Source organism: Callospermophilus lateralis, chromosome 6, assembly GCF_048772815.1.
Source record: "Callospermophilus lateralis isolate mCalLat2 chromosome 6, mCalLat2.hap1, whole genome shotgun sequence".
In the NCBI taxonomy this organism is placed as follows: domain Eukaryota; kingdom Metazoa; phylum Chordata; class Mammalia; order Rodentia; family Sciuridae; genus Callospermophilus; species Callospermophilus lateralis.
In genome coordinates this window covers 147,878,456-147,891,434 of record NC_135310.1, presented here as the reverse complement: position 1 = coordinate 147,891,434, position 12,979 = coordinate 147,878,456, and the positions used below count along the sequence as shown (strand labels likewise).

The window sequence follows — 12,979 nt, the reverse complement described above, 5'->3', positions numbered from 1 at the left end:
CAACACACAACCAAAGCATTTCTAAGGAGCAATCTGAAATATATTTCTCAAGAAGCAAGAAAGGTTAAAAATAAATGAGGATTCAACCAAAAGGTTGGAAAGAGAAATTCAAGATGGCTGAGCAGAGGTGCCCTGTCTGTCACCACAGAGAAGACCTGAGCAACAAGGGAAGCCGAGTTTTGAGAGAAGAGATGGAGGGAGAAGGGCAAAAATTAGCCAGGAAGTGCACAACCCTAAACAGCATGGGGAGCGGGAAAGGCGAGCTGGAGAGAAGATGGAAGGAAATTGCAGCTTCCATCATGGCTCAGTGGTGGGGCTGGTGTGGGGGGTAGAGACGAGACGCCAAGTTGCTGAGAAAAGGTAAACAGGGAGCACCCAGCCCCCATTACTGCAGCAGAGCAGCAGTCCTAACTGCAGGAGAATTCCATAGAGCTCACCGATTTTAGATCCAGAGTGGGGTCCGAGTCCCCACCTGGAATCCAAGCTGGGTCATCGTCACTGCTGGACACCGTCCTGCCTCAGGGACCGGCAGCTGGTCCCTGGACACTGTGAAAGCCTTTTGTCAGGTGAGCACCTCACAGGGCAGAAAATAGGCTCCTCAGCATTCTACAGCCTCAGGACTGGGAGCTGCCAGAGCCACAAGTCTGATCCCCACCTGTGCTAGCCACATAGGCATGCATAGGCATGAGGGGAGGTCATCTTGGGACTGTCACTTCTAGTGGTAAAATCCTGGGATCACCTATAATACTTGTCCCTTGGAGCCTGAAGAAGTTGCCATCTGGGTCCAAGACTGCAGACCAAAGCCACAATCCCCAGCATCACCCACAAACTAGGCCACCAAGAGAAAGTCTCCTCCATATACCGCAGTTCCAGGAATTTCAGGGCCGCGAGTACCAACCTACCCTGCATGTGCCCCATAGAACCTAGGGAATATGTCATTCATGGCTTGTAGCCATGGGACCAGAGGTGCTGGTTCTCACCAGCTTATGCATCAACCAAACTTTTCTTGGAACACGAAGAAAGTCCTATATCTTCAGGGAAGTGGCTACCAGGGCTGCAGCTCCAACACTACCAGTAATCATCCCATAGAACCCAGTGTCAGTCCCCTTTGTGTCCCATGAAATTTAACCTGAGGACCCATTGCCACAGACCCAGCATCATCCATCTCATCCTATGGCCCCAGAACTGTGGCTGCAGATGCCATAGGTCCAGGCATCTCCCACATTCATCCTGAGGGATCTGGGAAAGATCTTCTCATCCTGACTCTGGAACTATGGCTTGTAATGCCACAAGCCTTGGTGTCACCTATACAGTACCCTCCACATCTTGTACCACCAAGATGATGGCAACTGTTGCTGTAAGTGCCAGTTCCATCTGTGCTCAACTCTGAGAGCTGAGGGCATGCACTTTGGAAGCCTCTGTCCACTGCAAAGTTGTGTAAGTACTTCTGTGGCCTGCTGCAGCAGAGATTAACGAGGCACTTGAAAGAGTGGAGGCAGGAGGGGGGACAATGAAGAAAGCCTCAGACACTATGAAGGCAGTAAATATTTGCATAATGTGAATTCCAGAAGAAAGTAGAAAGACAGTGAAGACGTCTTCATGAAATTGCAGAAAACATCTCAAATCTTCAAGGACACATCTAAGGGCAACAAGCTCAAGGAGTCCATGTAGATTCAACAAGAAATTTTAAAGAGAGAGAGAGAGACCTTCACCAAGACATAGTAGAGTCAAACTGTCAAAAGGGTAAGACAAAAAATTCTAAAACAGCAACAGAAGATTGTCAAGTCCCATATCAGGGGAAGCCCACCAGGCTTATAGCAGATTTCTCAGAAGAAATCTTACAGGCCAGAGGGAATGAGAAGATATATTCAAAAATCAAGAAAGAAAAACCACCTCACTAACCAAGAATACTATACCCAGCAAAACTACTCTTCAGAATTGGAGAAGTCGAGTCTATCGCAGAGAGGCAGGAACTGAGGGTGTTCACTACCTACAGTCCAGCCCCACAAGAAATGCTTCGTGGGGTCCTCCACTAGAAACGAAAGGAAGGGAACCATGGGAACCACTACTGTGCAAACACACAGATTTACAAAATTCACTCCAACAACATACACGTGACAGAGAAGGAAATCAAAGCTTGGCATGTCCGGAAAGTACCAAGTCACAGAGACACACAAAAATAGAGGTGGAAAGGAACAAAGTCTACAAACAACAAAGGGGAAGAGAATGAAATGACAGGAAGAAGTCCACACCTATCGATAAGAGCCGTGAATATAAATGAATTAAATCATCGACAGACAGACTGGCCGAATGGATTTTAAAAACAACCTGACTCTGCTGCCTACAAGAAACTGACATTAATGGTGAACATTTAGCAGAATAAAAGGATTTAAAATAGGTATACAAGTAGAAGCCAAAGGCAAACTGGAATGGTTACCCTCCTATCGGATAGAGCAGACTTTAAATCAAAAACTGTGAAAGGGACAAAGAAAGCCATCGTACATTGATAAAATGATCAATTCAGCAAGAGGCTATAAAACATATATGCACCCAACAATGGACCACTAAAACAAATACTGAAATCAAAGGGAGAAACAAAATACTACACAATATTAGTTAGGGGCTTTAACATTCTACTTCCCTCATCATCCTGGATGATGAACACATCATCCAGATAGAAAAATCAGCAAAACAGTTCCACCAACCCAGCACCATCTGCAATCAAGAGAGCCATGAACCTAACATTTACCGAACATTTCACCCACGAGCCACAGAATGCACATTTTTCTTACCAACATACAGAAAATTCTCTTACATTATATGCTAAGTCACAAACCGAGTCTTAGTAAAATTTTCAAAAATCATATGCATTCTCTCAGACAATGGAATAAAAGAACAAATCAAAAAGGATAGAAGATGTATTAATAAATGGAAATTGAATAACATGCTCCTACGTGTCCAAGGGATAATTGAGGAAATCAGAAGAAAAATTTTTACAAATTTTTTTTAGTTATCAATGGACCTTTATTTTATTTATCGATCCGTGGTGCTAAGAATCAAATACAGTGCCTCACACATGCTAGGCAAGTGCTCTGTCACTGAGCCACAGCCCCAAACCTAGAAGAAAAAATTTAAAAAGTCTTAAAACAAATTAAAATGACTCAATGGCATATCAAAATCTGGAATGCAGAGAAAGCGGAACCAAGAGGCAAGTTTATAGGAACAAACGCACATACACACACAAAAATAGATCTTTAATAAACAACCTAACAATGTACCTCAAGGACTTAGAGCAGACCAAAACCAGCAGAAAACCCTCAATAAAGATCAAAGCATAAATAAAATCTAAACTACAAACACAATCCATGAAATGTTGGTTTTGGGGGAAAAAAAATGAAATTGGCAAACCTTTAACCAGACTGATCAAGACAAAAAAAGAGACTACGCAAACAAAATTATTAGAGATGAAAAAGGAGACATTATAACTGATGCCACTGAAATACAAGGGATCATAAGAAATCCCTGTGGACAACCATATGCTAAAACATTGCCAAACATGGAAGAAATGGACAGACTTCTGGACACACATGACGTAGGAAAATTAAGACACCGAATGCACCAATAACTAATAATGAGGATCAAAACCAAAATCTTCTAACAAAGAAGACTGGACTGGATGGCTTCACTGCTGAATTTTACCAACGTTTTTATTTGTTCTAATTAGTTAGCCATGACAGTAGAATATATTTTGACACATTATACATGAATGGAGTGTGACTTCTCATTCTTCTGGTTGTACCTGATATAGAGTTACACTAGTCGTTTAATCATATATGTACCTAGGGTAATAATGTCCAATTCATTCTACTATCCTTCCTACCCCCATAGCCCTCTCCTCTATTCACTCCCCTGTCTAGTCCAAAGTACCTCTAATTCTTCCCTAGAGCCCCTCCCCTTATTAAATTAGCATTCACATATCAGAGAAAACATTCAGCCTTTGGTTTTACTGGGATTGGCTTATTTCGCTTACCATGATATTCTCCAGCTCCACCCATTTACCAGCAAATGCCATAATTTCATTCTTCTTTAATGCTGAGTAATATTCCCACCATATATATATACACACCACATTTTTTGATCCATTCATCTGTTGAAGGGCATCTAGGTTGCTTCCGTAGTTTAGCTATTTGCTATAAACATTGATGTGGCTGCAACACTGTAATATGCTGATTTTAAGTCCTTTGTGTATAAATAGAGGAGTGGGATAGCTGGGTCAAATGTTGATTCCATTCCAAGTTTTCTGAGGAATCTCCAAACCACTTTCCTTAATGGTTGCACCAATTTGCATTCCCACCAGCAATGTAAGCGTATACCTTTTTCCCAACATTCTCACCAACACTTATTGTTTGTACTCTTGATAATTGCCATTCTGACTGGAGATGAAATCTTAAGGTTTGATTCACATTTCTCTAATTGCTAGAAATGTGGAACATTTTTTCACATGTTTCTTGGTCAATTGTGTTTCTTCTTCTGAGAAGCGTCTGTTCAGTTCCTTAGCCCATTAATTGATTGGATTATTTGGGTGTCGTTTTTGTGTGTGTCAAGTTTTTTGAGTTCTTGATATATCTTGAAGATTAATGCTCTGAGGTACATGGGGTAAAGATTTTCTCCTATTCTGTAGGCTGTCTTCATGTTATTGTCTCCTTTGCTGTGAAGAAAGGCATTTATCGATTCTCGATTTTACTCCTCGCACTTTCGGACTCTTGTAAAGGAAGTCAGTTCCTAAGGAAACATGGTGAAGATTTGGTCCTATTTTTTCTTTTATTAGGCACAGGGTCTCTGTTCTAGTGCATAAGTCCTTGCTCCACCTTGAGTTTTGTGCAGAGTGAGAGATAAGGGGTTTAATTTCATTTTGTTGCATATGGATTTCCAGTTTTCCCATTGGTTGAATAGGCCATTTTTTTCCAGTGTACATTTTTGGTACCTTCATCTGGTCTAACTATTCGTGTGAGTTTGTCTCTGTCTTCTATTCTGTACCAATGGCCTATGCGTCCATTTTGGTGCCAATACCATGCTGCTTTTGTTACTAGAGCTCTATAGCATAGTAAAGGGTTTCACACATGTGGTGCAGAAACTTGTTCTTAGCCCACGACTTCACCTGCCGACCCACCCCACAATTCCTGGTCTCTGGTTAAGTCTCCAAACTTGATCTCTTCTGCTCCTGCCTTTTCAAATCCCTAAGCAGGTGCTTCTGTCCCAGCTGGTCCTTGGAGGGGAAGCCGCGTGGATTTCTATAACAATATTCGCCTGTGTAAACCTCTCTCCATACTTGATTTTCTCCTGGCCACTTAGGCACTGTCATGTAGAGTGGATTTCCCAGGTTCGTTTTTTTTAGGCCAGACTCAGGCCTGCCAAAATCCACTCCCCTAGCTGCCGGTCCCTGCACTACAGCTACACAATGGTTCCTTCTGCTGAGCGCTATGCACACCACCGAGAAAGATGGTGGCTTCCCTCCTACACACAGATGCTGTGCAGCACACGTGTTTTTCCAAGATGTGTCTCTGATCTCTAAATTCTCTGTACCCTGACATGCCTCAGTGTTCCCAAGAATGGGGGTTCCTTGAATTCCTTGATTGCTTTACTGTTTTCATGTAGGGACTGTCCGGCTTGAACCTCCAGGAGCTATCACAGCTGTGGGGCTGGGGACCTTCCCCTTGCTTAATTTATACAAGATCTCCCGAGTCCCTGAGCCGTTTTGAGTGTCAGAATTAAATTCCAGTGAAGCCTCCTTGCCCCCATTTTTGATTATTCACCCACCTAGAAGGGAAGCTGCCTGTCTGCTTTTCTTGGCTCAAGCCATGGAGCCACTAAGGAAGTGACCCGTATATCCCACCATCTTGCCACCTCCCTCTGAATTTTACCAAACTTTTAAAGAAAAAACTTAGGCCACTTCTTCTCAAAATATTCCACAGAATTGAAAGAAAAGGAACCAACTCTTCCAAGTTAATGAGTTAACTGCATGACCCAGTTACCAAAACCTAACAAAGACACACAAAGGAAAACTACAGACCTGTGTCCCTGATGAACACAGATGCAAAATCAACAAAATACTAGCAAATTGAGTTCCACGGCACATCAAAAAGGTCATGTCATACACTGTGATCGAACTGGTTATATGTCAAAGATGTAAGGTGTGACAGCACATGCACATCCTCACATCAACAGAATGAATAACATCACATTCATCTCAAATATAAGAAAATGATAAAATCGACATTCCTTCATGATAAGAGCCCTGAACAAATTAGGAACAGAAGGATTATACCTCAACATCATAAACGCTATATATGACAAAAAAAATAGCCAGCAATACACTGAATGGGGAAAATCTGAAAGTATTTCCTCTAGGATCAGGAAGAAGAAAAACATCCACTCTCTCTTTTATTTAATATGGTGGTAGAAGTTTTAGTCAGAGCAGTTAGACAAAGAGGAAAACAAATAGGAAAGAAGGGTGATTGGATAATATGATCAGAGCATGCTGTAAGTATGTATGGAAATATCACCCCAAATTTCATTAATGTCAATGTTAGTATTAAAAAAAAAACACAGTGGGATCAAAGATCTAAATGTAAAATCTGAAGATACAAAATTACTACAAGAGAACATAGGAAATGCTTCAAGACATTGGGATAGCCAATGATTTTTCAGATAGTATAGATCATAAAATAAAAATGGATAAATGGGATTGTATTAAACCAAGAACCTTCTACACAGCAGAGAAAACAACCCACAAAGTAAGCAATCTACAGAAGTGGAGAAAATATTTGAAATTATTCTTCTGTTGAGAAATTAACATCCATAATGTAAGAACTCAAAAATCTGAACACTATAAAAACAACCCATTTAAAAAAAAAAATGGGCTAAAGAGGGTGGAGTTGTGCCTCAGTGACAGAGCACTCACCTAGCATGCATGAGGCACTGCGTTCAATCCTCAGCACCACGTAAAAAATGAAATAAGAGAAAAAATTTAAAACCCAGAATTTTAAAATACTTGTCAAGGATCTAACACAACAGAACTCTCATACAAGCTGATGGAAAAGCAAGTTTATTCAACTACATTGGAAAAGTTATTTTGGCACCTCTCAGACTGTGAAAGATATAAACTCTATAACCCATAATTCTACTCCTAAAAACATAACTGGAGAAAACACTTCCACATATTTATCAGGAGAAATGTGTATGATTCTTAAGAATGGCTTTATCTATAACCATCCAAAGCTTCAAAATGCAAACATCCTACAGTACTGGGAAGGTGACTACGGCATATTCATGTTAACTGAATGATAAATTGTAATGAAGAATCATATACTTCACACACGTCCATCAGCATGAACAGATCTTTAAAAAAAAACAAGCAGAAAGAACAGGCCACCCAAGATAGACGCAACATAATTTCATTTGTTTACCTTTCAGATCAGATAAAATTAAACTACATGTTACCTCGGGGTACATACGAAAAAGAAAAAAAAAAAATCACAAAAGAGCAGAAGGATTTTCACATAATTCAGGACAGTCGCTACCTCTAGGAGGGATGGAGGAAATGAACAGAGAATTGCTCAGTTCGGAAGGACTCTAAGCTGGTGTTCTAGTCCACACTTCTAAGTGTGGCTGCAGAAGTGTTCACCTGACAATCATTCACTGAACTGTATACATGCTTCACAATCTCTTCTGAATATGCACAATGTTTTTCCCAATGCAAAAATTTAAAACTAAGAGCAGTGGAATCACACACAACAAAAGATAATGCCCCTGGACAGAGAAAAGGGTGGAATGGGTTTCAGGGGGAGCATACCACAAGTTGAGAAGTACTAGTAATGTCCCATTTCTAAAACTAGATATTCACAAATATTTGTCACGTGGATATTCTGAATATGCTACATGTAATTTATAATGAATTGAAACGTTGCTATTTAACATGCAGTTAAGAAACCTCATGAAGAGCAGCTAGGTACTACATTAGCATGTTATTGTGCGAACATGTATATTCATATATTAGTGAGTTGTTACTCTAATATGACCTTGAGAACTAGTGTGGGAACCTTCCATCACTGTTAGCGTGATAAAATGAATTTAGAAGTTTTAATAACTTGGTTGCATTTTTAAAAACATTTCTTACAAACTGAGAGTAGCCTATACACAGGGGGATGAAACAAATTCCTGGGCCCATCTCAGAGAAGTGCCCCTGCTGTGTGCTCTCAGAGGCTGCAGAGGTAGGACCCAGGACTCAGACTCTCTCTCCACAGCCACAAGAGACTCTGGTTCCTGGATGGAGCCCTGTTTCTCCCCTTGACCCTCATGAATGTTTGGAGCTGGTAAGCAGCTGACCCCATGGCCTGACAATAGTCATTCTGTAAAGTAACTATTATCTGCTGCAACGTGAATAATCACCCAGATTAATTTAACTTTATTCTGGAAGATTTGTAGTTCTCTTACCTCTGTCTTCCAAGTTCTGCAGCTTATGTTTGAAGCTAGTATTTTCCATTAACGACTCTTGCTTCACAGTCTAAAATGCAAACAAACAAAAAAAAATGTGTGTGTATATATACTTATGTATGACATGTATAAAATTGCGAAGAAATAGTGCCACACTATCCCTTAAAAAAATAATAAGCCAGTATGTTATGCAAATACATTTCTAATTCTAGAAAAGCAGATGAATAACTGAATGGTACCTGAGATACGTTTTCTTCAACTTCTGAGTGCTCTGGGGAAGAGAGATCACTCAGGGGGTGGGGACTTGGAAGTTCTAAGTATTAGAGAAAACAGCTTCAAGTGAATAAACAATTAAAGATAAATAACATTTCACTATTACTCTATATTAAATCACATAATAAAAAGATGGGTACACAGTCCTAGATAAAATAATGTTTGCATTTTTCAGGGCATGTACGTTATTAGGTTTGTAGATCACTGTAGATAAGATGAAGAGTCCAGGACCTCAACTAGATCACACTCTATTAGCTGCCCATCTGGCCCCCAATATGGGAAAGCAGCCTATCACCTCAACCTTGAGACTCTTCTCTTCCTTAGCTTGCCTTACTTCCTCCTTACCTCTTGGGTGCAATGATTTGACATCTACACTGAGCAACGACTGTCACATTTAACACCTCCACCACCACCTATGCTGCACATTCCGTCTGTAGAACTTGTTCATCTCATGACTTCAAGGTTGTATGCTGAGATCAGCATCTTCCCATTTCCCCCCACCCCCGTGGCAACGACCATTTTACTCTGATATTCTATGAGTTTGACTTTTGTAGATTCCACACATAAATGAGCCAGACAAATGAACACTGGGTGATCTAATTAACTGAGCATAATGTCCTTCAAGTTCATCCATGTTGTCACAAATGGTGGGATTTCTTCCTCCTTTGTGGAATGGGATGATATTCCATGATGTATCTATACCACATTTTTTCTTTCCATTTATCCACCGACAGGCGTTTGGGTGGTTTCCATATCTTGATTACTGTGAATAATGGTGCAGCAAACACGAAAGTGCAGCTCTCTCTTTGGCATACTGATTTCATGTCCCACAAGTGGAATTCCTGGATCATACCAATTCACACTCCCACCAACAGTGTACTGAGGGTTTCCCTTTCTACATTTGCCAACACTTGTTACCTCTCGTCTTTTTGATAGTAGCCATCCTCAAGCATGAAGTGATAGCTCATGGTGGTTTTGATTTGTGCTTCCCTGATTAGTGCCACTGAGCACCTCTCCACACATCTGTCAATCATTTGTATGTCTTCTTTGGGAAAGTGTTTAGGCATTTTGCCTTTCTACTTTTTTCTATTTAGTTACTTCTGTATTTTAAAAATTATTTTCTACATTCTGTTGGTTGATTCCTTTGAAGTTTTTTTGCAGTACCACTTATTTTTGCTTTTGTTGGCGATATTAAAATCACTGCCAAGACTGATGTAAAGGAGCCATTTCTCTTTAAAATCTCCAATATTGAAGTCTATAATCCATTTTAATATTTCATATGGTATGAGGGGTTTGATTCACTCTTTTGTATATTGATGTCCAATTTTTCCAGCACATTTATTGAAAAAACTTTCCTCATTGTGTATTCTCCACACTGTTGTCAAAGATTAGGTGACTATGTATACATGGGTTTCTTATTGGACTATTCTCTTAACCATTGGTCTGCAGGTCTGTCTTCATGCCAGTTTTGAGTAACATAGCTTTGTAACAGTTTGACACCAGGGAGTGTGATTCTTCCAGGTTTATTCCTCTTTCTCAAGATTGCTTTAGCGGTTTGGAGTTTTTGCTACTGCATACAAATTTTGGGATTTTTATTTTTTGGTAAAAAAAAAATGCCATTGGAATTTTGGTAAGGATTACTTAGACTCCATAGATTGTGGATGGTATAGACATTTTAGTATTAATTCTTCCAAGGGCTGGGGTTGTAACTCAGTGATGGAGTGCTTGCCTTGCACATGTGAGGCACTGTGTTCAATCCTCAGCACCACATAAAAATAAATTAAAAGTATTGTGTCCATCTACAACTAAAAGTGTTTAAAATAATTCTTCCAATCCATGAACATGAGAGATCTTTCCATTTGTGTTGATTTATCAATGTCTTATAGACTTCCATATACAGGTCTTTCATCTACTTGTTTATATTCGTTACTATTTTATTTCTTTTGATGCTACTAAAATGGGATAATTTTCTTGTTTCATTTTCCAGATAATTTGTTACTAGAACATAGAACAGACTAAAGTTGATTAGCATAATTATATAATAATGGGGTTCAGTGTATTTTCATCCATGTATACAGCATGCCCTGATCAAACTGAAATATTCTTTTTCTACCTTACCCCCCAACATGAATCCTTGCCAATCCCTAATAGTCACTATTCTACTTGCAGATTGACATTTTTAACTTCCCCACATGAGAACTTATAGTACTGTCCGCATCTGGCTCATTTCATTGAACATAAAGTCCTCCAGTTCTATCCGTTTTGTTCCAAAGGACAGGATTTCATTTTTCTGCATAAGTAAATACCGTGGTGTATACATACCACTATTTATCTGTTGAGGAAGACTCAGGCTAATTTTTTAATTACTATGAACAGTGTCACAACAAACATGGGCATGCAGGTACCTCTTTGGTAAGCTGATTTCGTTTACTTTGGATATATTCCCAGGAGTGGCATAGCTGGATCATATAGTAGATCTATTTAATTTTTGGAGGAATCCTCATACTGCTCTCCATAGTGGCCGTACCTAGTTACATTTCCATCACCACATAAGCACATACAAATTAATTCTCCACCTCCTCACTGTAATTTTGTATATAAACATTGGTGTATATATACATTTGTTATGTATGTACATATAAATTCACAAGCATTCTAATGGGGAAAGACGGTTCCTCATTTTGATTTGCATTTCCTTGATGGTTAATGATGGACATTTTTTCCACATATTTGTTGTCCAGTTGTATTTCTTCCTTGTCTATTCATATTCTTTGACCATTTTTAAACTAAATTATTTTTATGTTTTTGAATTCTTTATATGTCCTGAACAAAACCCTCCGTCAAAGGAATAACTGGTCAACATTTTCTCCCATCCTGTGGGGTTGTCTCCTGTATCAACTTTTCTGTGCAGAAGCATTTTAGTTTGAAGTAATCCTATTTATCATTTTTTTTGCTTTGGTTTCTGGGGTCTAGCCAGAAAATTATTGCCTGTCCCTAGGTGTCCATCAATAGATGAAAAATGTAAAAAAAAAAATGTGGTATATGTACACAATGGAGTTTTATTCAGCCATAAAGAAAAATTAAATAATAGCATTTGTAGGAAAATGGATGGAACGGGAAAGTATCGAGTTAAGCTGAATAATACAGATTCAGGAAAAAAACAAGTGTCATGATGTTTTCTCTCATTTGTGAAAGTTAGAGGGAAAAGAAAAAAAATGGGTCTCATGAAAGTAGGAGGGAAACCACTAGAATAGAGGTAGGGAGCATGGGGGAAAGAGAAGGTAAGGGCAAGAGGACGTACTGAAAAGTGAAATTGATCGAACCATATTATATGTATGTACGAACAGGCCACAGTAAACTCACTATTCTGTATAAATAATATGCACCAATAAACCTCCATAAAATAATAATTATTCAGCTACATGATAGAATAGTTAAAAAAAAAAAAAAAGATGTAGACCCCAAGGGCATGCCCTTCCCTTGACCTGCCTACAGTTACCACGCAGAAGTCCACTCAAATTGTTACCCCCTCAAATGACATAATCCACTTATGAGGTTTCAGCTCTCATCATTGCCTGAAAGCCCCACCTCTGAACCCCACTGCACTAAAATCAGGCTTTCAAAACATGAACTTTTGGGAAGACATTCCTACACCTAGTCCATGACAGGTACCTTTATCAAGAATCAGCTGGCTATAGATGCATAGATTTACTTCTGGGGTCTCTGTTTTCCATTGTGTCTATTTTTATGCCAATGCCATTTTTTTATTACCTTGCTCTATACTATGTCGTGAAATGAGGTTCTTGATGTCATCAGCTTTGCTCTTTTGCTCAAGATTGCTTTGGTTACATCCACTACTACCATGATGCCATCTGCCACAATGTGGCCAAGGAGTCCAAACCAGCGGAGCTGTCTGATCTCAGGCTTTCATCCTCCAAAAAAAGACACTGGCAAAGGATGAACTGACGACCAGTCTTCTTCAGAAATCGAAGAGAACAGGGAAGTTCATGGCCCAGTTTCAGAGCCTTGATGCCAAAGCAGCTGCTTCTGGATCACAGCCAAAGGGGCTTCAGGAGACAGCTCTCTCTCACCTTCAGAAGATGGTTCTAACTTTAGGATCTCAAGTCTCAAAATGAAGAAGATTTTTCATACCATAAAACCAAATTGATGACAAATATAGCATACAGTTTCATTCTTCACAAGAAAACACATG

The 12,979-nt window shown here is 39.6% G+C and overlaps 1 protein-coding gene across 3 annotated transcripts in view; it reads right to left on the bottom strand.

Moving 5' to 3' along the window:
* The window catches only part of Sycp2l (synaptonemal complex protein 2 like), a 102,325-nt gene that overhangs the window by 27,718 nt on the left and 61,628 nt on the right, over window positions 1–12,979 (bottom strand). For all 3 annotated transcript variants that reach the window (XR_013091681.1, XM_076859189.1, XM_076859188.1), the window contains 2 exons: window positions 8,733–8,806; window positions 8,494–8,563 (listed from right to left, as the gene is read on the bottom strand). Coding sequence is in view for 2 of the 3 variants with exons in the window: in XM_076859189.1 (XP_076715304.1) it covers window positions 8,494–8,563; window positions 8,733–8,806 (144 nt within the window). In the remaining variant the exon portion in view is untranslated. The remainder of the gene's footprint in view (window positions 1–8,493; window positions 8,564–8,732; window positions 8,807–12,979) is intronic.